This window comes from Leptonychotes weddellii, chromosome 3 (assembly GCF_054177405.1).
Source record: "Leptonychotes weddellii isolate Sample4059 chromosome 3, ASM5417740v2, whole genome shotgun sequence".
Taxonomy (NCBI): domain Eukaryota; kingdom Metazoa; phylum Chordata; class Mammalia; order Carnivora; family Phocidae; genus Leptonychotes; species Leptonychotes weddellii.
Window position 1 is genome coordinate 164,049,218 of NC_138371.1, and position 26,487 is coordinate 164,075,704.

At 39.5% G+C, this 26,487-nt stretch overlaps 1 protein-coding gene across 1 annotated transcript in view; it reads left to right on the forward strand.

Moving 5' to 3' along the window:
- Positions 1 to 23,701, forward strand: part of RAP2A (RAP2A, member of RAS oncogene family) — a 34,797-nt gene extending 11,096 nt beyond the window's left edge. Inside the window, exon 2 of the mRNA XM_006734298.3 lies at positions 19,801 to 23,701. Within this exon, the coding sequence (XP_006734361.2) occupies positions 19,801 to 20,038 (238 nt within the window). The 3' untranslated portion in view covers positions 20,039 to 23,701. The remainder of the gene's footprint in view (positions 1 to 19,800) is intronic.
- Positions 23,702 to 26,487: the final 2,786 nt, after the last annotated feature.

Below are 26,487 nucleotides of genomic sequence, written 5' to 3' on the forward strand. Positions count from 1 at the left end.
GTAGGATTCAGCCCGGGATGTGTGCTTATTACAAGGATTATCCATCACTACAACAGGTTGCTGAGGAGGTTTGGGAAAGTGATCTTTATTAGAGCTTTGGTGCATCTGTCCAGGATGACATTGATTCAGCTCTCCCTTTAACAGTAAAAATAGATGAAGATGACCATAATTATATATATCTTAATATCACTTAGTAGAATTACCCAAGAGAAAGGTCATAAACCTTTACTTAAAGCATTTAGGAGTGTTATTTCTCATTCTTTTCTAGGAGCAACCCTTAAAAATTAATAATTCAGATGTGGAAATACTACATCATATTAATAATTCAGTACATATTAGTATTTTCTGCTTTATTAGGAATCTTTACAGCTTTCTGTCAATGAAATCTTAGAGAGTGTTTTTCTCTATTCTGGGATGGAGAATTTTGTTGTTTTATTCTGAGTTCTAAATTCATCCATCATTAGGTTTCCAGTGATTATAACATACTGCATATATGATAATTGCTCTAACTTACTATTTTATTTTACCACGCATACTGATCTTATTTATGAAGACAGTGTTAATCCAGTTAAAGCTGATTCGCGGTACTTATTAGTCACATGATTTGGGGCAAGTTAACATTATCTGCACCTCAACTTCCTCAACTTCTGTAATATGGGTATAATACTAACGAGATAATGAATGTAGTGTTTCTTTACATAGTAACCCTAAAATATCCATAGTAAAGTTTCCCCAAAAATCACACACATAGGAATGCAACTCCAGCATTTATCTGACTTTATAAAACAGTGTACTGCCACATGATTTCTTAAGAATTAGACTCAATTGCGATTGCCTTACCATATCTAGATAAACTATATAGCCAATCTGGTAGTGTTTTTCCATTTTTTTTCCCATTGCTTTCTCATCTGTGTCTGAAGTTGCTAGTACGGTATGTTACAGAAATTTAGCATAGACCCTGAGTGTTTTGTCTTTGCCTTCCCGTAGAGACTCTGTTGGCTATAAATGGTGACAGTATGTTTTTGTGACTCACAAAGAATTGTGATGATTTTTAGTACATGTATTTTAAGCATAAGGAGTACTTTATAAAAAGTGATGAGACATATAGGGCGCCTGGGTAGCTCAGTTGGTTAAGCGACTGCCTTCGGCTCAGGTCGTGATCCTGGAGTCCCGGGATCGAGTCCCGCATCAGGCTACCTGCTCAGCAGAGAATCTGCTTCTCCCTCTCCCGCTCCCCCCTCTTGTGCTCTCTCTCTCTCTCAAATAAATAAATAAAATCTTAAAAAAAAAAAAAGTGATGAGACATATAATAAGTATTTGTTAAATAACACGTCTTTAAGTTGATAATGATAATAGACCTTTTTATGAATACCAAAAACTATATAGGGGGTGAAGACAATTTTAACACTCTATATGGCCAGTTTAGATAGGTAGACAGAAGACAGATGGCTAGTGTAGAGAGAGAAATATGTTGACAGCTTTTTAATAATTTGATTGCAGAAGTCTTATCTGTCTTTGTATAAAAGTCATCACTGTCAACATTAAATACTATAGTTTAACCCACTTCATTTGCATAACATTGCTCTGGGCGTTATGCAAAATCAGTACAAGGTAGTATCTGTCCTTCTGGTATGCCAAAATGTTCTGTAAGTGAATATATATTTGACAGTATTGAGTTGATGGTATATAGAGAGAGGGACAAAATGCATTCTCTAAAACAATTTGATTTCTAAGTTTCAAAATATTTTTCCACCAGAAAACATTGCTTTTACTAGGCCACCTTTTCTAAGGACTTTTTCATGCATTGTAACTTGTAGAAATGAAAAATTTGTCTGTAAGAGTAGTGCCCACAATGATACATTCACTTTGTTATGTTTAGTATATTTCGATCCTCCCTGGAAATGAAATCTTAGTTTCTGTTTGTATTTGGTTATAGAATGGTTTGAGCAGAATTGTTATTTTAGAAAGCATTAGAACAGAAAACTGATTTGTGGAAAATTGAGAAAAAAACAATAGCTAGTCGTCAGGGAAGATAGCTGGGAGCCTAGCTAAAGATAAAAGTTGATTATCAAGGATAATCTAATATAGATTAAGAAACAAAAAATAAGCTTTATCTTTATATCATTTTTTGTTTTTGCATTTAGCAAAGTAAGTATCCAACTACAGTGTATATAAAATTATACTGTCCAAAATATCATTCCCCCCCTCACCCAAATGATCCACATACACTCAAGACTATTCTTTATCTGCTTTGGAACCAACACTTCAAACAAACTTTGGCCACCGGTGATGTTGGTACAGTGAAGGGCTGGATGCCCGTGGTAAGACAAATAGTTAAATACATTTATGCACACATACATGAAACCTAACTGGAAATTAAGATAACTTTTTTTAGTTTATTTTGAAGAGCAAGGGATGAGAAAAGAATTTCTCCGTGGTTAATTCAGTTCGTGCATACTGACTAATATAATACTACTAATGAGACAGAACTTTTTTTTCCAGTGGTCTTGCATTGAGGAGCAGTAATGTTTGCATAAAAAAAAATGTCTGTTCTTGCTCTCAAATGGCCATTAACCAGTTTCAGCGTGCTGGTTCCTTAGTGAGGAAGGCTCTAAACAGAGTGTTCATCTCAGTGATGGAGCTGCCCTACGGAGCGCTGGGTGGGAAGGACCCTCCAGCAGCGTGCGGGCTCAGCAGGGTGAATGCTGTGCCTACCAGCCGCAGTTACCCTGAGGGAAGCAGCCAGTGTGGCCTGTTCCCATCCGTGCCTAACATGTCAGTACCCTGATTATGAGAGCATACCTCCCAGAGGTACATACATTTGAAAGGCTGCCCTTGATGACAGACAGTGTTTATTCCTAAGGCCTTTCTGAACAGATCATCTCTTTTGATTGAGGGAAACACTTGGACATTGATGGAAGGAAAGGGTTGTTTGGGGGAAGGAGATTTGGTCCATGGCTCTCATCAACACATCCTATTAAAATAACAAGTCTGGAAGCTTTTCTTTTTGGCCATACTGATTGGCTCCAAACAATCCCATGCATCTTTTCCTTTGATTAAGTATCACTGCTTTGATCTCGTCCCTTTTTTCCAGCGGTGACCCCGTGTCTCTGTTTACCTGGGGCAGTTCAGGTGTCTGTTGCTGTGGCACATTTTTGTACAGTGCCCATTTCCATCTCAAGAGTATCTCTGGGCAATAGATTATATGGTCATTCTAGACTCTTACCTCAAATTCCCTGTTTTTAGAATCTATCACCATTTAAATCCCATTTTTACATATATTTTTGTGATATCTGGTCTATATAGAGTCTGTTTTTTTGACCAACATCCTTTTGTATTGCATTTGTTGATGTGGGTCAACAAATCCTGATAAACTGGGACTTTTATTCCGTTTTTAAAGATGACATTTTTTCCTAAACACGCTGGATTAAAGATGGCTACAGAGTCTTTACACAACTCCCATCGAGAGGAGGCTCTGTCTCCCCTCCCCTTGAGTCTGGGCTGGCTGGTGACTACTTTGACCAACAGAGGATGGCCGAAGTGATGCCAAGCAAGTTTTGGGCCTAGTCACTAAGAGGACTAAGCAGCTTCCACTGTGGTCTTTTGGAGCCCTGAGCTGCCATGAAAGAAGTCCAGCCAACTTGCTGGAGATCCCATAAAGAGGGCTGAGACTACGATGGAGAGTAGCCAGCCCACCAGCATTCCAGGCCTGTGGTGAGGGCCATCTTCGACCCTCTGTTCAGCCCAGCCCTAACTGAACACCGCTGACTGTGCCCAGTCAGTGCCACAGGGAACAGCAGAATTGCCCAGCTGAGCTCTGCCTAAATCCCTGACCCATACCATCATAAAATACAGTAAAATGAGGGTGCCTGGGAGGCTCAGTCGATTGAGCGTCTGCCTTCGGCTCAGGTCATGATCCCAGGCTCCTGGGATCGAGCCCTACGTCGGGCTCCTTGCTCAGCGGGGAGCATGCTTCTCCCTCTCCCACTCCTCCTGCTTGTGCTCTCTCTCTCTCTCTAATAAATAAATAAAATCTTAAAAAAAAAAAAAGAAAAATAGTAAAATGATTATGTTAAGCCATTAAGTTTGGGGGTGGTTTTTTATGCAGCAGTAGTTATCTGAAACAACAAAACATTTATAGGTACACATGTTATTTTAGAAGTTATTTTGATAAAAGAGTACTATTGATCTTTTGGATTTCTCTGTGAAGATCTTTAAAAAATATTAACGATAAATGATAAGTGAATCAATGAGTTGATGTATCTTAACTCTTAAGAGGTGGCAAATTGATGTAAGCACCTACCACCTGCCCTCACATTTATCTGCCCTCACAATTTATCTGCCCTGTGTCATTTTACTCTCCCCACCCACACATAATTAACTTTGAAGATCACATTTGATTTTATTGAGAATGTAACATATTAGGGGCGCCTGGGTGGCTCAGTCGGTTAAGCTTCTGACTCTTGATTTCGGCTCAGGTCCTGATCTCAGGGTTGTGAGATCCAGCCCCACATCAGGCTCTGCACTGGGAGTGGAGCCTCCTTGGGATTCTCTCTCTCTCTTTCTCCCTCTCTCTCTGCCCCTCCCCCACCAACCTCTCCTTCTCCTCCTCTAAAAAAAAAGAAAAGAAAAGAATATAACATATTAAAGTTTAGTTTCAGCAGAAAATCTTAAGTATATTTGACATATACTGCCATCTAATTTAACAAAAAAATTTCCTTCCATGTATTTATTTGGTGGTAGACTGCTTTGATTTTGATTATCAGGCATCTGGCACATAGAAAGTTGTTGAATTAATGAATATAGGTCCCTTCAGGTCATTACATTCTGCATTTTGGCCATTTTCCTCCCAAATATCTGGAGACACCCTCCCCCTCCCCCCACCACGAATCAGATGAAGCATTTCAGTATCTAATGCAAGGTATAATAAAGAATAAAAAATAAAATATTCTGGATAGTGTTCATCCAAAAATGCTTTTCTCAGACTGGTGACCAGGGATATTGTTTCTGTGACATTTCCACTGTGGTCTATGCGCAAAAACTGTTGTATTTGAAGATCTTCATTTTATGTACTCCTCTGTTTGCATGTTTATAAAAGAATTGATTGCAGCATTGCGATAGAGGTACGTAGATAGAAAACATTCCTAGCCCTTGTTTTCCTGAGGGCCCAGATCTGACTGCAAAGGGAGCGCGGCTGGTGTAAAGCAGACGCCAGACTTTATCCCAGAGCTCCTAACTCTCTTTGGAGTTTTGTTTTGTGTTGTTCTCTGTTTTCTTTCATTATCTCACTAGGGCTGAGCCATGGCTCATATCTAATGACTTAGCAGTGTTTGGAGTGAGAAGATGACTAGAATAAGAAAAGATAACTTCTGTTTGGAGAAGATGGGAAATTGTCAGCCTTTGATAGTAGAAGGAATCACATTTACCCTGTTTTTTTCTCAAATCGAATGGTCTTCCATAGACGGTTAGATTGACTCATCCTTGCCAGACCAACCGGAGCCAGAGATAGAGGAGAGAAGATTTTATGTAACATTTTTCGTACGTTTTTTACAGATCTATCACCACAATTAAGATTCTAGAGCTGACTTAACTAACAGATGGTTTGAGCGAATTTCGAAAAGAATAATTAGCATTTCTGTAGTATTTTACAGTATCCATAATACTTTCATGGCTAATTCATGTAAACTGCCTAGTGGTGTCTGGCACCTAAGCCATCTACAGATGCCAGCTATTATTAGGAAAATCACCACCGTCGTGCTCCTCAACATAATGCCTGAGTATCATTAATATTTCTGTGTCACAAATAAGGAACCTGCGGCTCAGAAAGGTCACCTGACATCCAAGGGAGCAGAGCTGGGCTTTTTCTAGGTCCCCTAAATCCAAATGCAGTTCTCTCCCCCTTATAATAATGCACTCCATCAGGATTTTAGCCAGGGGCCAAATTGTGGTTGACCTTGACTCTTAGCCTAGGGATAAGCTTTATCTAGTCATTGCAAAGCCAACACATTTTTTTTTTCCTGAGGTAGCGGGTTCAGGGGGATGGGGAGAAAACTATGTGCAATGTTTTAAGATAAATATTGTGGCAGTGGCATAAAGGATAGAATACAGAGGTGAGGAGTTGGAGGTGGGATCAGCTAGGAGACTATTGCATAGTTCAAGGGTTTCTGTAGCAGGAATGAAAATGAAGGGACAGATTTTCTCACATCCAGTAATCCTTGCTCTCCCCATCCTCTGTACTCACTGTACTAGACCTGTTACAGCCCCTCATCCCAAACCTGATTACTATTAAAGGCTACTGAAGACTTTTTGCTTACCAGCCATTCTTCCTTGCTGGCTCCCACAGAGACTTTTTACAACTGTTTCTAATTTCTTTTACTTCGGTGTTGGTTTGAATCATTGTCTGTAGCTCATCCTTCTCCTTTGGCTGCTGGTGAGCACCCTAACCTCTGCCAATAGTGGTAGTTTACAGCTCTTTCATTGTGCATTTGTTTGGTTTTGCATTTTCCATCTGTCACCTGTTATTCTCCTGGTTCAAAAAAAAACCCTTTTTAATAGATATCACCAGTTGGTCTTACGCTGGTTGAACCAACCAATTATAGCATCATGTGTAACTGATGTGTTCTTCCCCCAAGGTCTTTATTGCTGGAGAGAAGAAATTCTAATTCTCTTGCCTAGAAACCAAGCTTTCTAGACATCCGATGTGTTGGGTTTTGAGGTTAGCTTTTTCTTTCAGTTTTATTTGGTGCTGTTTGTATTGTAACCTGGAAAGTAAGAAATATTTTGATATCCTTTGGTGCTGTTTGTATTGTAACTTGGAAAGTAGAAATGTTTTGATATCCTACTACAATCATAGAACAATCTCCCAGGACAAATACTACTCTATTCACCATTTAAAAGTTCCTAAAAAGTTTTAGCTCTTGATAGCTTTGCTGCATCTTTTTTTTTTTTTAAAGATTTTATTTATTTATTTGAGAGAGAATGAGAGCGAGCACATGAGAGGGGGGAGGGTCAGAGGGAGAAGCAGACTCCCTGCCGAGCTGGGAGCCCAATGCGGGACTCGATCCAGGGACTCCAGGATCATGACCTGAGCCGAAGGCAGTCGCTTAACCAACTGAGCCACCCAGGCGCCCGCTTTGCTGCATCTTTAAATCTTCTTCATTCAAAAGTAGCTTTTAAACAGTATTTGTAATTGATCTTTAACTGTGTACCAGAGACATGGGAGTTTTCATTCGTAAACATTTTTGTCAGAAATTCTGAAATGAAGAGGTGCCAAAAAGATGTATTCTATAACTTAACCTGGTAAAAATGTATGTAACAGTTGAGAAAACTTGCTATTCCTGAGCAGTTGACTCAGTGTAGTCTCTTCAAGTACAATAGTTAGACCTGTTTTTAAATGCACAGGTTTCAGATTGCAACTCTCACTAAAGGTAAAACGCATGTTTTATGTCTGAACACATTTATTCCTTTGATAGATGAAAGCTGTGTGTTCTTCATATATGCATCCAAGCTTGAGTTTTCCCTGCTATTTAAATTATGTAGGAAGACCCGTACTTTGCTGACAGATTTTTAAAATGATATATTTTGATTTGGTGACTGAATATATATTAAAATACAGATTGAAATTTAGCTACACATTAAAGTATCAAAGATAGACCAATCACTGCTTTCTTCTACCTTATTTTGGGTATCGTGAATATTGCGCTTTAAAAAAAAAATAAGAATCAACTGGTTTATTCAGATAATTTTTTGCATTTGGTTTTTAAGTGACAAGATTTTAGGCCTCTAGTTGTAAACACTTCCTTACAAATAACACATTATTGGGGTAGAAAATCTCCATTTCTAATAAATAAAAAGCCAAATTAAATGTGTAGTCATCCCTGTATTTTTTCTTTTTAATAGAGGTATTTGAAGTGCTGTGGTTATCTTGATAAGCCTGAAAAGAACTGTGGTCAGATGAATCCAATTTATAGATCGGAGAGTGAAGAAAATGTTCCAAATTATTATCATTTGTATTTCCAATGACATGTACTTCAGTATTAGTATTCCTTACGCTTTCAGTCTTCAGCCAGTTTCGAATATAAATTAAACAGCATAGAACCTGGATGAAATTTAAAATTGATTAGCAGCGTTCAGCTGAGTAATAAACTTAACTATCAACTGAATCATGCGCTTTATGTGCCTTAAACCCCGTAGCCAACATGCATGCTCACTCAGTTTGTCTTGAAGGTTATTTTCTGTTCCTATTTTAATGAGGAAATCATTTAGATAATTATCTTATTTATTGATTTTCTTTTTGCAGTTTCAATTTATTTTTTTTATTGAGGTATCACTTCTGTGCTGTAACGTGCATCCATCTTAGGGGTCCAGCTGGACAAATCCCAGATGAAGAGGCAGGACAGACATTTCAAGGAACAGCAGTTTCCCTCATGTTCCATCCCTGTCACTTCCATACTGAGAGACCAACACAGATGAGTTGTGTCTACTCCCGAGCTGCTGACTTCTGTCCTTCAGCATCCTCTTTGTGAGAGTCATCCATGTTACATATAGCAGCAGGTAATTCCTCCCTGAGCTGCAGTAGTCCCCTTGTATGTATACACCATGGTTTCATTCTCTCTCCTGCGCATGGGCATTTGGGTAGTTTCTAGATGGGGGCTATTTTGATTAATGCCTCTTTGAAGATTCTGCATACATGGACACTTTCTCTTGGTGTATACCTAGGAGTGGAATTACTGGGTTGTAGATGCATACGTTCAGCAGTAGTAAATACTGCCAAGTGATTTTCCAAAGTAGCTGTACCAATTTCCTCTTCCACGGATCCTATCAGTCTTTTTAATTTTAGCTAATCTGGTAAGATTCTAGTGGTACCTCATTGTGGTTTTAGTTTTTGTTTCCCTGGTGTGTGATGATGTTGAGCACCTTTTCACATACTTAATGATCATGGGTGTCATCTTAAAAGAAATACCTGCAAGTGTTTTGTCCATTTAAAAACTGTACTGTTGTTTTCTCTTGTAGAAATTCTGTATACGTTCTGGATAGAAGTCCTTTGTTAGTTACGTGTGTTGGAAATACCTTTTCCCAATTTTTGGCTTACCTTTTCACTTGCTTAATAGTTTCTTTTAATGACCATAAATTCTTAATTTTAATGAAGTCTAGTTCATTAACCTTTCCTTTTATGGTGAGTTCTTTTTTGTGTCCTATTTAATATATTTTTCTAAGACTCTTAAAGACTTTAATAAAGTAATAATTTAGAAAGAGCTAAAAAATGTACATTTATAGTGTTGCATAATTATCATTCACAAACTTTCAGAAATAAAATGTCCAAGTGTTTGGTAAGATTTGAAAGCTAAAATATCATTCTCTTTTTATTAATAATTTGAGAATATATAGGAAGACCTTCGAAGACCAATTTGAGTGGCAAATGATTTTTATCTTAAACAGTAGAAGAAAAGTTTGTCTCTGGAGACAACATACATCTTTAAAGAAACTCACAGGTATAGGCAGTAAATGGTAGGTGGAAATCCAGAAAATATTAAGGTAAACATGAAGTGAATAACCTGAGTAGGATATTTTAAAAATAAAACTTTTATAGGAAAAAGAAGTAGCTAATTCTACGGGAAAATAATCATTTTGTAAACTTGAAGCCAAGAGGAGGTGATCTTTAATGCTTATTAAGAACTCCATGATAAACCAAAATCTTCTTAGTAAGCAGTAGTGATTTGATAACCAAGATCATTTTAAACATGGTCACAGTGAAAGTGTATTAGAAACAGGGTAATAGGCATATGGTAGTTCCCTTTGGGGTCCTATGTTCTTAGTCGTGAGATAAAACTATACTTGTAAAAACAATAGCTTACCTATGAATCATTTCTGATTTCTCTTTGCCAAAACCACTGCCTGCTCTGTGTCTTTCAACCAGTCTATTAGTATATCTTGTTGGTACAAACTCCAAACGTATTTTATATCTTATTTCTTTCCATTGTCATTGCCATCATGCCAGTTCAAGTGCTTGTTGTCTCATGCCCAGAACACTGCAGGTGTCTCCTATCTTCCTGCTCCTGTTGTGCCCCCCGGATCCATTCTCTGCCTATTAGCCACACTGATCTTAACACACGTGCTTTGTAACTTCCCTGCTGAATGGCCTTCAGTGGTTTTCTCCTGTTCTTATAATAGTGGCCATCGGTCCTTTTGATCCCTCATACTCTCTCCTCTTGCTCTTTATGATGTAACCATGCCAGTCTCCTTTTTGTTCCTGAATAAGCCTGCTTCCTTCCTACTGCCTATCTTTTATATTTTCTTCTGTCTAAAATGTTTAATTCCAGGTTTTTCCCATGGTTCATTCAACTTTCTATCTTCAAGCTTGTGCTTCAATTTCATCTTCCCCTCAATGCCTTCTTTAATCACCCAGTGTAATTAATAGTGGCTTGCCCAAGTTAACTATATAATAATCACGATCGGTTTTTTTCATAACAGCCATCACGATCTTTATATTGTCTGTTTTATAGTGTTTCCTCCAACTTGAATGTAAACTTCAGGGACCTCTCATTTGTCTTATATCCCTAGTCCCTCACACAATGCCTAGTGGATACTCAAGAGATACATTAATGAAAATCTGTGCACCCCAAATTCTTAATGGTGTAAAATGTAAATGAGAGTTCAGACAAATGAGCTAATTCATTACAAAAGTAAGGGAAGGTATTTATTAAAAGAGATGAAATTTGACCTGAGCTTTGAGTGGTAGTTAGAATTTGATTGGTGGGAAGTGATGAACTGCTGAATTCTGCACCTGAAACTAGTATTGCCCTGTATTTTAACTAACTGGAATTTAAATAAAAACTTGAAAAAAATCAAAAGATAATAAAAATAACAATTTGATTGGTGAGGGCCACTACGGTTAAATGACCGCCATGAACAAGGAAACAGAATTTAGAGCAGAAGATTGTCTTTGGAAAGTTGTAGGAAGTAAGGTTGAATTAGATATGAAGGGCAAGAGTTTGGCTAGCTGAAGAACTAAACAGAAAGGTTTAGGTATGATATGGTTAATAGTGGAAAGCTAATGTCAGCCCCTGAGGAGGGGCTATGATTTTTCTCTGTGACGTGCTTTAACTGTATCCCACAAGTTTTGGTGTGTTATATTTTCATTTTCTTTCTCTTAAATCTTTTCTAGTTTTCCTTGTGATGTCTTCTTTGACCCATGGGTTATTTAGAAGTGTATGGTTTCCAAATATTTGTAGATTTTCTAATATCTTTCTGTTACTGATTTTAATTTAATTCTATTATGGTCTGAGAACATATCTTGTATCATTTCAGCTCTTTGACATTTGTTACAGTTTTTATTAGCTCAAATATGGTCTATCCTAGTGACTGTTCCCCACACTTCAGGAGGAATGTATTCTGCTTTTAGTGAGTGGAGTATTCTATCAATGTTACTAGATAAAGTTGGCTAATAGCCTTTTGCACTGCCACACAGTTCTCCCAGTTGTGGTCATCTTCCTGGTAAAGTGGGCAAAGAGAAAAGAGAAGGAAAACCCGAGATTTCCCATATAACCCCCTGACCCCACACATGCCTAGGCTCCCCCATTATCAACAATCCCCACCGGAGTGGTACATTTGTTAGAATTGATGAACCTACACTGATACATCATAATCACCCAAAGTCCATAGTGTTTACTCTTACCTTAGAGTTTACTCTGTGTTCTACATTCTGTGGATTTAGACAGATGTTTAATAACTTGTATCCATCATTATGGTATCCTACAGAGTATTTTCACTGCCCTAAAAATACTCTGTGTTCCACCTATCTATCCCTTCCCTTCCCCATCCCAATTCCTGGCAACCACTGATCTTTTAACTGTCTCTATAGTTTTGCATTTTCCAGAATGTCATATAGTTGAAATCATACAGTATGTAGCCTTTTCAGATTGGTTTCTTTCACTTAGTAATGTGCATTTAGTATTCCTCCCTTTCTTTTCATGGCTTGATACCTCATTTCTTTTTCATGCCAAATGAAATCCCATTGTCTGGATAGACCACAATTTATTTATCCATTCATCTACTGAAGGACATTTTGGTTGCTTCCAAGTTTTGGCGGTTATGAATAAAGTTGCTATAAACATCCATGTGCAGGTTTTTGTGTGGACATAAGTTTTCAGCTTTTTTGGGTAAATACTAAGGATTGCTGGATTGTATGGTAAGAGTATGTGTAGTTTTGTAGGAAACCACCAAAGTGGTTTTAACATTTTACATTTCCACCAGAAATGAGAGTTCCTGTTGCTTCACATTCTCACCAGCATATTTGGTGGTGTCGGTGTTCTGGATTTTGGCCACTCTAGTCGGTGTGTAGTAATATTTCATTGTTTTAATTTGCATTTCCCTGATGATGTATGAGGGTGGAACATCTTTTTATATGCTTATTTGCCATCTGTATATCTTCTTTGATGAGGTGTCTGTTAAGGTCTTTGGCTTGTTTTTTTATTGGGTTGTTTTCCTGTTGTAGTTTCAAGACTTCTTTGTATATTTTGGATTATAATCCTTTATCAGATGTGTCTTTGTCAGATGTAAAAATATTTTCTCCCTCAAGTGCCTATTTAATACATTTAAAATGCCTGAGTAGCTTTGTCATGATCAGTTGGTCCCTCACAAACTATTAGGAATCCATTCTTCTGATACAGTGTCAGCTCTTAATTTCTTGGAAAGCAGATTATCTTTATTAACCTTGGTATGGAGTATCCCTGATAACTTTGAATATCTTTTTAGTGTCATTACTCTCCTTGCTTAATTTTTATATTACATTTACAAATTTCTCTCTGTTCTTCTTCAGTATGCATTCTGTAACCAAGAGAAAGTCAGAGTGGAGGATTGTGGTTTCCTTTCATTATTCAAACTAAATTACCAGAAATGCCCTTTTAAGATGAATATTCAGTCACTTCAAAACAAGTCAGTCTAGAGGAAGAGAGCAGCCTTACTTAGCTCATGTTTTCCATCCTTACAAGAAGTATTGATGTTTCATGCTAGCAAGCTGTGCTAGGAGCCGTCACCTCCTAGCCAAAAACAATCCTTTTTCTTCAATACTTTATTGAAAGATTAAAAATATCAACCCCAAGGGTGGGGAAACAGGCACTCTTAATTTAAGCACTGTTGGTTGAAATATATATTTTGGGATGTCAGTTAAGTCTATGTGTGTGTACACAACAATCTGATGCACTCACTTAGAAATACGATTTTTCTGGTTCAAGGGTTATGTTGTACACACACAGACACACATGTATACCATTGAGACGGAAATCACACTTCTAGGTGTAGTTCATCAGATTGCTGTTTATGTTAGTAAAAAAAAAAATGGGATGGGAGCCCTTCATATGTACTAATAGGGAAGGAATAATTAAATTATGGTACAGTAGTGTAGGACCTATAAAATGTAATACTCCTTAGCCCTTAAAATGTATATCATTTATAGAAATAGAAATTTCCATGATACCAAGTGAACATTGAAGCTACTGAATATGATTGGTATAATCGCCTTTTACAAGAATTTATATCTATGTTTATATAGATTCATATGGGAAAATAGTCTGGAAGGCTATATACCAAAATAGTTAGATTGTTCTCACAGAGATGCGACTAAAAACATTTTTCATTTTCCTCTTTACCCATTTAAATATTGCTGGGGATTTTTATCATTATGTATTACGGTTGACCCTTAAACAACACAGGTTTGAACTGTGCGGGTCCACTTACATGCAGATTTTTTTCAATAAGTACAGTATAGTACTATAAATGTATTTTTTATGATTTTCTTAACATTTTCTTTTCTCTAGCTTACTCTATTGTAAGAATACAGTATGTAATACATATAACATACAAAATACATGTTAAACAACTGTTTATGTTATCGGTAAGGCTTCCAGTAATAGTAGGCTACTACCAGCTGTTTTGGAGGAGTCAGAAGTTATATGCGAAAAAAAAAATTATATGAGGTCAGCGGCCCACTTCCCGCATTGTTTGGGGTCAACTGTACTTACTTAATCTGACCAGGGAGAGGGGAAAGAAAACCTGTTTTCATTTTGGAGAAAAGAAAAGATTTCTATATTCAAAAGGGTAAAAGAACTAGAACCTCTGGGAAGGGCCAAGATGTTACAAATGACAGCTCATGAGATCGGGATAAAGTTTTTAACATTGACTTTTTAACACTAATGTTTCACAGAACTGACAGAAAGGACAGAACGGGTTGTTTGAGATAGGAGTTCCGCATCACTAATGAGGTTCAAATATAACCATTTGGTAAGGTTGTCATGGAAGTGATTGGAGCATCGAGTGGTTTGACATTTTGCCTTGAGACTCTCTCGGTAGATGAGATTTTTAACACGGGTAGAAGGTTGAATAAGGGGACCTATAAAAATCTTTCTGATGTTCATTCCTGAATTCCGAGAGAATTGTAGTTTAACCTGCTTGTGAAAAAGTGACTTAAGAAGAAAGCAGCATGATAAAATTTACGCGAAACATGGCCTTTTTAAAATATGCTACAATGTAACACCTTCCAAAGGGAGTTAAAGGGGCTGACAGTAGGGGTTTCTGTCTACAACTTATCACTGGTGAATAAATGAAGGGAAGGAGGAATTGATTCTGGACTTGCCACAGTGGAAAACCAAGAACTATATAAATATGATATTATTTGGGGTCACGAAGTAGTAGTTGAGGCCAGTGATTTCTAAGCCCTGCTGAACCTCACAATTAGTCTTCAGAGCTTACACATATAGATACATATTTTAATAGGCTCTTTGTGGGTCCTGACCCCACAGATTCAGATTCAGTAGCTCTGGAGTAGTGCCTGGGGATCAGTACGTTTTAATTCTCAAGTAATTTTGCCGGTCGGCCAAGTTTAGACACAACCACAAATAAGATATACATACATACATATACACACGTATCAGGACAGTTACCAAAAAAGGAGAAAACAACATAAAGACCATTGGAAAGCATCAAATGTTTTGAACTCTCTACAAAGCTGCCTCACGGCGAAGCCTATCCACGTTCTCCCTCTGGGTGATGCTGGAGCCGTATTTCTGATGTTCCATTCAGTGCATTAAGCAGACCTACTTAAAAGAACGAGTTTTATTTATCAATACATTATGTAATCATGCTCGTGAATACACGATAAGCAATCTGAAAATGCATGTTGATAAAACATGTGTTTGTCTGCAGACTCTAAACTGATTTGAGCTACATAACCATAACCCTGGGCATGCCCTTAAAGGAAATGTCAAGGAAGATACGCTGAAGTTGAAGAGAAACCAGCTGATGTTTAAGACGTGGACAAGGTGGTATCCTGCTCGTGATCAGGTTAACAGTAATATGTCAACTGAATATTTTTTGGAATTTTGCATCTTCAGTTTCACTCCCAAATGATGTTAGTTAGGGGGGAATTGAAGGCAACTGGTAAAACTATTAACAGATCTAGAACATAAAAGGAACTGCCATCACCTACTATCCAAGTGCCTAGGCTTCCTAAATAATAGAGTTGACCCTGTCATAACTGTCACATTTGTCTTCTGAGGTCACTTCTGCCACCCAGATTCCCAAGTTCTCTTTAGCCTCCAGTGAGCTAGTTCCCTGCACCAGAGGGTTTCAGGCCACAGGAGCTGTGGGAGGTGATACAGATGGACCCCTCAGGCCATGGGCTATTCCCTGAACCACCGCACGCGCTCCCCCACCGCCCCTCCCCGCCGGCTTCCACATTGTCTGCTCCAGGTCCTGCTGGAGTGCTCTTTCCCAGGCACCCACTCGGCAGACTCCCTACTCCTGTCATATCTTTGCTCACACACCACCTTCCCGAGGCCTAACCTGATCATCTAATTTAAAATTGCACCTGTCCCCCAGTCCCCGCCCAGACCTACATTTTCTTTTCTCCAGTGCACTTAACCCCTGTCAGTAATTATTTACTCGTGTTTATTGTCAGATGTCTGTCTCCTCTGCTAGATTGTCATCACTGTGAGGGCAAAGATCTTTGTTGTGTTCATCGATGTATCTTAAGTGTCTTGAATAGCATCTGACACATAGTAGGCTCTTATCAAATAATCACGTGTTACGTGGGTGCATAGATATATGACGCATTGGTTGGTTATTGCTAATTCTTTATGCTGCTGCAGGCTGCTTTCAGTAGAGCCTCCCGTACTCCCGCAGCTGCAGCCGTCCCTCAGCCGAGGTCCCGAGTCCAGCTCCTGGGCAGGAGCCGCTCCACGGGTAGAGTAGGAAGCCTCCACTGCTTGGTGTCTGGTCCCCACGAGATGTGGGGTTTCCCCTACATTTTGGCCTTAGTTGTGCTGTATACTTTCACATCCCTTGTAGACATCAGCCTGTTGGGGTTGTGCTGAGATCAGCGCTCAGCAATCACTCGGTAAATGATATGGATTGATTATGGGAGTGGCCCACTATGTTCTGATTTTTAGCTTAAGAGTGCCTTAGAAATGGTCTAGTCCAGCTCGTGTTATAGTTCAAGAACCAAGAGATAGTTAATTTTCCAAATTCACAGAACTAGCTGGAAGCAGTTCTGGGACTGGAGTCCTGGTCTGGTGTTGTTTGCTGGTTTTTAAGGACACCGTTTTGCTACAGCAGGGAGGAAGGTTCCCCCAGGCCCTTCTCTGTTCCGTCTACACAAGGCTTTGCTTCGTTCCCTTTGCCTTCGTTCCGTGACTCCGGGTCAGTCTGTCCTGCCCGTCTGTCCTCAGGAGCTCCTCGCCTCCATCAGCATCTCTTGCATCTGACACTCGGGAGAGGCAGTGGGCGGGAGGGGAGAGAAGCGCCGCCCTGCTTTGATCGAGTCCTCGGGGGTTTCTAGGTTATCTCGTGAGCTTTACAGCAGCCCTGTGTGGTAAGTGGGAGCAGACACTCTTACTCCTTCCTTTACTGACGAGGAAGTGAAATACAGGTGAATCGAGTAAATGGTTTGCTCAGTCTCGCAGTCTCCGTGGCGGCGCTGGATGCTGAGCCTCCAAATCCTAGTTTAGAATCTTTTCTACTGTGTCATATTTTAATGTTAACAGAAAGAGACAAAAATTTCTCACCGTCTGCTATTCTGAAATGTACATAATACCTTTTTTTTCCTGAAGACCTTAGTCAGTCTTTGAAAGTCTTCTGAGGATATCAGTCTGGATTTCTCTAGCATTTTTAGCGTGTTGGTCTTAGAAAAGACCACTGACAATTCGAATAGCGATATAATGGACAGGCTCCCTGATAACTATCTAAATTGTCGTCTTCATTTGACAGTCATTAAATGCTGTTACATACGGACCTACGTTCGCGGTGTTCTGGTTGCCCTTTTGAGACTCTCTTGGTAACATTTATTCAGATTCTTGATTCAAACAGTGTATCATACAACTGTTACTGATTTGATATTTTTACAAGTTTTGAAAACCCACATATATGTGGTTTTTATTTAGGAGTGTAAGAAATATTTCTTTACATATAAAACACGATATATTACTGTATTTAAACTCAAAAATATTCTCTAAAATATGTCATGCTTAACTCCTACTAGAAAGTGACGTCTTGTCGCTGTCCTTGTCGTTAAGTCTTGTAAACAGATCGAAATTAATTTTTAACCTAATTAAATTCAACCAATCCAGTGACTGAATTGTATTAGTGTTTATGTTACCCTCACTGCCAAACAAAGTGTTTTCAAACGCGCTGTGGCGTATATACTCGCATAAGAAAAATGAAGCGCATTATATGTTTGCGAGTCGCGTAAGGAAGGGGCATCGTCCCGACGTGACTGGCACCAGTAGCCCCTGCCAGGCTTCTCTGCACGGCAGGTCAGGAGGGTTGCATGCAGAGCACCCGATACACAGTGTCTGTAATGCGCCGTCATCTTGCGGCCGTTTGTCCTTCCCGAGGCCTCGGGCTACACAGAGTTGGTGGGTGAGGGTCCTGGAAGATACGAAAGGCTCTCGGGTCCTGTGTTCAGAGTTCTCGGTCGGATGGGGCCAGAAGGCGTAAGGCTCGGTTGAGGTACAGTGAATTCATGCCAAGTCACCGGCAGAAGTTGGAGTTGTCTGAATCCGTTTCCTGCCGAAACGATACCCAAGTTCTAGACTGACCGGTGATATTGTTACCCCTACACATTTTTAAGTGGCTTTCACGTTTCAGACCGCCACGTGGCACGCTGCCTGGAACGTGCCCTCTGTTGAAACCGCTCTCCATTTGGTCTCGTGCCAGAGAAAAAAGCGAGCCTCTGCCGAGAATATAGTCTGCTTTACAGGTTAGAGTGCGGGGAGAACCCCGTCTTACCAGGATGATGGGATCGTGGAAGTATTCTCGCTAATCGTAGCCATCGGCCCTCACTCAGTTTCCTGAATGATAGAAACTCTGTACGAGCCCCGCCCCAGTGAAGTCTCTGCCACGTGACAGTTTTCTGGCAGATGAGCTGTGTCCAGTCACGTTGTTATTGCTGGTGTGCCATTTTGCAGTTTGCTTTGTTTATAAATTAGAGAGGCATTCTGCTCAGGGGACAGTACAAACACACACACGCATTGATTTATACTATGAAATCACAAGAAGCTTTTAAAATGGTGTTTAGAGTAAAAATGATAGCCTTATGAAAATATATGAGCAACATTTCCTACAACAAACATAAAAATAGTAAATAAACATGCAGAGTAACACCATGGATTTTTACACAGGGAGTAAGCATCGTAAAGAAAATCATCTTTAGGTACCAAAATGACGTAGGGCCTTTCTTCTTCTTCCCTTCGTATCATTTGTTATCTTTACTAGTCGAGCCTTTTCCTAATGTCATAACTCACAGTCACCTTGTGTTATTCTGTCTGGCTCTATAACAAAAATACCATAGACCGTGTGGCTTAAACAACAGGAATTCATTTCTCACAGTTCTGGAGGCTAGAAGTCCGAGATCAAGCCTCTGGCAGATTCCAGGTCTGATGAGGGCCCGCTTCCCTAGTTCATAGACTCATCTTTATGTTGTGTCCTCACACAGCGGTAGGGGCGAGGGAGTACTCACCTATCCCCTTCATATACAGAAGGGCACCAGTCCCATTCATGACCTGTTCACCTCCCAGAGGCCCGACCTCTTAAATACAATCCCAGTGGGCCTTAGGTTTCAACATCTGACAGGGAGGAAGGACACTATGACACACCTGTTCTGTTTAGGAAGGAAAAGAAGAGACAACATCAAATAAAGCTAATGATTGAAAGGTTTAATCCATGCCAGGCTGAAAAGAACCATGATTGTCTTTCAACTGGCCAATCTAGAGCAGTTTTATGAAGGGATAGAGTGTAGTTTTATTTGATAGTTTCCCTCCTAATGATCTCTCCTCTCTTTTTTCATATTCCGGAACTATTCGCACATGACCAGTGTGTGTATTTATGGAAAGAGTAAAAATGCTGACAATTACAAATGGTTTGTTTTTTCAGTAGAGCTATTACCTCATCAACTGATATTTTGAGTAAGCATCTCTTAAAATGAAAAAAAATTTAAATTAATCCACCTAACAAGATTTATTCTGAGATTCTGAGAATAATTTTCCAAGTATATCTGGAAAGGTAAATTGATTTTCAAAGATGTATAATTGATGAATTAACCTCATTTTCAAAAAACCCATTTACGATCCACTATGGGAGCAGCTTCTGAATGCCCTCAGGTAGGCGTCAAGCCAAGTGGAGCAAATAATTTCTCACGCAACTGAAGACAATATTTGTAGTAGAATAGAAGGACAAAAGAGAAAATGCGTTTTAGCTGTTGAACTTTGTGCTAACTTCTACAATTCATGTGTGTCGTGTACTCTCTTGTAGATATGAGAAAGTGCCAGTCATCTTGGTCGGGAACAAAGTGGACCTGGAAAGTGAGAGAGAAGTGTCCTCCAATGAAGGCAGAGCCCTTGCGGAAGAGTGGGGCTGCCCCTTTATGGAGACTTCCGCTAAGAGCAAAACCATGGTGGACGAACTCTTTGCAGAAATCGTGAGGCAGATGAACTATGCCGCGCAGCCCGACAAAGACGACCCATGCTGTTCTGCATGTAACATACAATAGCATTCAAGTACGGCTGTCCTGGACGGGACCCGCCCGCTACCGTAGGCGACACACACCTCGTCCGCCCGGCTGCGGAGCTTGCAGGATGTGTGGTGTGAATCTACAGTGAAATAGCAGCCCTTATTCAGCACTGAGCAGTGATTGTCAGTTGCTATCTCTGAGTAACATTTGGGTTCAGTAACTCCAGTTTCCGCCACGGTCCTCGGTCTCCTGTGTGCACCTGCAATTTGAAGGCCTAGCCAGTCGGTCTACAGGGTGATCTCCTCCGAAAGCTACGATGGCCTTGTCTCTGGGTTGACAGAAGCATCTACTGTATACATTAAAAATAACCATGAGAGAGAAACCAGAAGAATCCCTATGACCACTTACAGTTAAAATATTTTGTCTTCTTTAAAAAATAAATAAATAAATAAGTAAAGGAGAAATATTTTCCTAGGAGAGTACTGAATTTCAGGACTTGAGATAGTGCTTCTAACCAATGTATCCCGTCAAGTAAGATAACAACAACTGACCTGCCGACAGCATTACAGGGAGCGAATCTTTCCTCAGCTGACGTGTTCCTGTTTCTCAAAATTGATGCCTAATTGTAGTTGTTATCCCAGTCTGTGACGCGGAACTAACTCGTGCATCGGTCCTTGATAGAGCAGAGGTCAGAACAGGTTGTGGTAGGAATACAGTCTGGCTTTAGAATGTGTTAAAATCACCTGCTTTGCCACAGAAGATGGAGGCTCTCACAAGGGTTTGATCCGCATTAAAACCCCAAGCCCACCCTCTGTTAACAAAGCAGGGATGGTCTTAATTACTTTACTGAACAAGAAGGAAGCAACTGTAACGGGAAGATTGCCTAGCCTTACTCACAAGACGCGTTCTGGTAGATTAACTAGTACCATCGTGTAAGGAAAATGAAGCCATGCTGTATCCACATGTTCCCATTTGCAGAAACCTCACAGGACAGCACAGATATCTTGCATCTTTACGCTCGTTAAAGCAGCAAATTCCTTCTCGCCTTTAAGGGCTATGGTTGTGGTGTGATTCTTGGCTAACCTGCTTTCGAAATCAAGTTTGCTATAGCAGAGCTTTATTGCAGGCATCTAAAAATTGAATAACCACGTGAAATAATTTGGGCTTAAAAGTAGAACATAAATTATAGAGTGGAAGGCAAGGGACAAAAAAAAAAAACCCCACAAAACCACAAAACCTTTTATCTTTAATTTTCCTGGGGAATTATATAAAGATTTTCTTATAACAATTTTGCCCTGATTACTGAAGTGGCAAAGCTAGAGTGAATATTTTGTTTTGAAAAGGTGCTCAAGCTCTGACATTTTTGGTTTTCATAGCCGTGAAGTATTTATCATTTGCATGACTAATGGCACAGGAAAAAACCTATTCATAAGTTTTTACAATCAAGCGTAGAAGGGTTTTCAACCAACTTCAGAGTCATAGATGCTGAAGAGAGTCTCTTGAGCTAATCCTCTGGAGATAAATCTGGCCTTCAGAACTGCACTGTCACCGAGCCTGCGCTCTGCGTGCTCGCCTCACACTTTGCTGGCTTCACACACTTGTGCCAGTAACCTCTGGTCTTGCGTGTGTCCCTGAGAGAAGAGTGTGTGTTTGTGTGTGCATGTGTGTTTATTGTTCCTAAGAATTTGGCACAAGTCAGAGATAATTGCCTCTACTGAGAATCCGTACTGCAGAACATCGTGTATCAAAAGCCCTTTTTTTCCCTTTTAAATTGTTTGCGTGGGCTTTTTTTTACACATTATGGAAATCATTGCTGGCCCCCGAATGCTTAGTAAGCTGGCATTGAGCTTAGAGGATAGCAAAAAGGTGGCTAGTACTTTTCACAGATGAGAAAACAGATATGTGGGTACAGGTCGTGATTGTGAAAAATCTTTGAATTGTGAGTATTTGCATTCTTCAGCATAGTTTTTTCTTACAACCCCCAATTGGGAAGCACCTTGTTTACAGGACAGAAAGTTCTAACCCGTTTTCTTGAAACCAGTTTCGGTATGTCACAGTTGATTCAACTGAAAACATTTAGAGAAATCAGAGATTCAAGAAGTATGATTTGTCTACAGAAATAGAAATACTTGCTAGTGAATTGGCTGAGATTTGAAGCCTCTAACTTCTCAGAATGATTGTTTTTGTTTTTGTTTTTAGAATTCCGTATTTAACAGCAGTTTATGACAACTAAGATTACATATTAAAAACATCTGTAAAGACTCCAAGTTTTACACTATGGATTGCTATGCAGACCAGAAAAAGAAGTTAAATAATACGAAAGGTATGGCAAAAACGTAAGGTGGAGAAGATTATCATCTAACCATTCGGATTTCCGTCGGGAAGTGTCTGTGTCAGACAAGAAGGCGGGCTTTTACTGTACAGACGTTGCCAAGAACCGATCTGGCTGCCTGATCAGTGTTCCCACATCTCCCTCCGTGATTAGTGACAAAGCATCAAAGATCCCCAGCAACATGGGAACCCTCTTGTGCCCTTCCTGTTGGTGTTTCATCTGGTAGGAATATAACTGGGTTCAAATGAACGGGTTGGTGGAGATGTTACTAACAAGCTGAAGAACAGGATGAAATGACACGACGTCACAGTGGCTACAAGAGAAAAGTCGGCGACCTTGCGTCCCTGATGGTTTTATGCCCTGATCAGACTAGCAACTAGTTAAGTGAAAGTTTTTCTAACATGCCTTAAAAAATGTTATGGTTTGATCCAAAGACCCACTTTTTCTTTAGCTGTTTGTGATAAGCTTTTCTTTTGTTTTCATTTTGCCTCATTTTACTTTCAACAAAGGCGGCGTTTTTTTAGGTTTTTTTTTTTTCTTTTTTGTTGCAGCTTTTTATGGGGAGGGCAGGGTTGTTTTTTAAGCTGTGATAGTGATGGTAACTGATGCCTTTCGTTTTGTTCAATTTACACCAAACAAGCCAGCATCTGATCAAAAGCATTACATAAAATCTTCCTTAAACTATCGAAAGGTGCTTCGATGATTTTCTCCTTTGGTTTGTAGAATTAGAGCTGAACTTTTGACTAAGCGCTTAGAGTTGCCATCACTTTTCTGTGGTAAAACTACTGATACTTGCTTTTTCTTTATAAGGAAATGTTGCCTAAGGATGTCTGCTGTTTGTTTTCAGGAGTTTTCCAGTGGGAATGTTGTCTGCGTATGTCTGAATGTGAAAAGTGCGTATTTTGTTTGTTGCCGTTGGTTTTTTTGTTGGTTTGTTTTGTTTTTTAGTTGTTGTTCTTCTCACTAGTCTTGTGTTCACACTGGTAAGCTTTACTTGTCTCCTTTGCCAATCAAATGTTAAAGACTATGGGGGTCTTTCTATTTTATTTTTTTTAAATAACGTGTCATTGTGCATCTATTAAATCTTGATCAGGGTTTCAAGAATGACTGCAGTGGGTTTTGGAAACAGACTTATCATTATTGATTTGGGGTTTCCCAGAGATATAGTTCACAGTTAATTGTTGAGCTCTAATACAACTGACCATTTAAAATTGAACAACAGTTTATTGTTTTGTAACAATGTCAGTTGTTAAACCTTGACATTTCAATTAAAACATGAATTGTAGTTATAACTCAATGCAAATTCAACAGTTGTATTTGGAGTTAAATTATTTTAACAAATAAATTTATTTAATGAAACTTCCTCTGGATTTGTTTGGTTCGGTGTGGTTTTGTACATGTTCGTGAGGGAAATGTGTTCAAAATGTAGCAAAACAACTAAAAATTGCCATAGAACAAGTTTAATACACTTGATACAGAAATATTCAAGCTGAATGAAATCGAGAATGCATCAGATAAAAAGGGAGGTTAATCGACCATGTTCATATCCCTTAAAAATAGTAACACAAGAGAGACTTTAAAATCAGTAATTATAAATATAACCATCTCTCTGTAAATAGTATTTTATATGTTTTTATGATAGTTAGCTAATTTGAAGTCTCAGTGCTAATGTGAACAGAATTGTTCTAGATCATTAACATTAATTAGCAGTTGCTCTGTGGTCCTGCTCGTATCACTAAAATGTATCAGTGTCCTTCTAGTGATGGGTTGGGGCTGTCTTTTTGTTGAGGTCTGGTGGATTTTAAGGTGCCAGAAGCTGGAGGTTGCTGATCTGCCGGGCTGCAGGGCCTGCCTGTTCTATACGGGGCCCTGTGAATGTTGACAGATGCTGTTAATTATGTGCAGCCTTCAGCTGCTCTGATAAGGAGCCCATTCATTCCGTAAGCCAATTTAAACTATGCCTTTTGGTTATGTCGCCTTCAAACTCTGTTGAAATTCTCTGGCAACATTCCACCAGTTTAGAGGCTTCATTGTTTTAGAATATAAGAATAATTTGAATGAATATAACAGAGGCACTGTAGATAGAATCTCAGATATTTAAAGGAAAATGTGCCTAAACTTTAGTGTAATAAATATCTGCTGGTTAGCTTTATAATCTCATTTGAAGCATTTATGAAGTATTTAAACCTATTGAATTCTAATTTCAATTGGGAGAATTTCTTTATGGCTGAAAAGTGGTATTTTGAGCAAGTACTTGGGAGAAAGTGGCCTTTTATTGATAGTTAGAGGTCCGTGAATGGAAATATAGGTAGCTGGAGGAATAAAGGGCCACCCAGTTTGGAAACCATCTGATCCCGCAGGACCTGCGAAGCAGAGAAAATGGTCACAAACTCCCTAAAAAAGCTGCTAACTTATTTCCTAATTTTCAAAATGTAGGTTACATGTAAATACTAATAAAACAGGGGCTCCTGGGTGGCTCAGTCAGTTAAGGGTTCGACTCTTGATTTCAGCCCAGGTCATGATCTCAGGGTGGGGAGATCAAGCCCCACGTCAGACTCCGTTCTGAGTGTGCAATCTGCTTACGATTCTCTCTCCCTCTCTCTCTCTGCCCTTCCCTCCACGCCCCTCCCCCCGTGTGTGCCACATGTGCTCTATCTAAAAAAACAAAACAAAAAAACTAATAAAACATAGGGACACTTCATTTGTTAAATAGATAAACTAGTTTCACATTGTTTAATCTTAACTTTTTTCCTGGTTTTGGTGTTTGTTTGTTTTTCCTTTGCGGTATTAGGTTTTTGAAAGATTTGCTGCTCTTCCAGGTCAGGTGATGTGTTATTTCTTTTGGTATTTTCTTAGAATAGTCGTCTTCATGTTACCGTCTACAGATTCCTCCAAGTCTTACTAGTAAAGAAAAAGGTAGAAGACTACGTGCTTGAAAGATTAAATACAAAGATCTATTTAGTACACACAAATTAGGAAGAAAGAAAACTGAAGGAATGATTATTTGGTTTGGTTTATGGGAATTTGTTTTTTTTTACAAAATCTTTCCATTTCAAAGACTCCGAAGTATGAAAGGTTTCATTGTTTTATCATATGATTGCAAGTTTACATGGACAGTATTTAGGGTATGGTTTACATTTTTATCTTTAAAAAATCAGATATTAGTAAAAAATACAAAGAAGAAAGGGAAAAGCCACCCAATTTCCAAATCTCCAAAACAACCACGTTGACATTTGGTGTAAGTGTCTTTATATGCATACGTACATGTGCGTGCACACACACACACACGTAGAGGGATAAGTGATTCCATGTTACTTTGAGAAACTGGCTCTAAGGACTAAAAATGAATCACCCAAGATTATGCTAATAAAGTGGCAGAGTTGAGGTGCAGACCCAAGTTCTAACTTTAGATCCTTTTTTTCCCCACTGTTCATTCCTTCTCTTGAATGGTGTCTACTCATTTCAAGTTCACTCAGCTATTTTTTTTTTAAGATTTTATTTATTTATTTGCGAGAGAACGAACAGGAGAAGGGGCAGAGGGAGAAGCAGACTTCCCACCAAGCAGGGAGCCTGATGTGGGGCTCGATCCCAGGACCCTGGGATCATGACCTGAGCCGAAAGCAGACGCTTAACCGACTGAGCCACCCAGGCGCCCAGCTCACTCAGCCATTACTCATCAGGGGTTACTCTCACATCAGGCCTGGTGCAGCAATACACAGACAGGCATAGACATCTAATCCCCAATATCCAAGACATCGTAAATGTCTTACCCCATTCAGGCTGCTATAACAAAATGTCACAAACTGGGTAGCTAGTACAACAAACGTTCATTCCTCCCAGTTCCGGCGGCTGGGGAATCCAAGATCGAGAGGGGTAGGTTTGGTGTCTGGCGAGGGCCAGTTTCCAGCTGACTGCTGATTCCTCACTGTGGCCTCCCAGGGCAGAAGGGAGAAGGTGACTCTCTCAGGTCTCTTTCATAAGGGCACTAATCCCATTCGTGAGGGCTCCACCCTCATGCCCTCATCCCCTCCGGTAGGCCTCACCTCCTAATACTCTTTGGGGATTAGGTTTCAACATAGGAATTTTGCAGAGACACAAACATTCAGTCTACTGTACCAGTCTTGTCTTCTGGCCTTTCCCTTTCCATCAAGGCAGA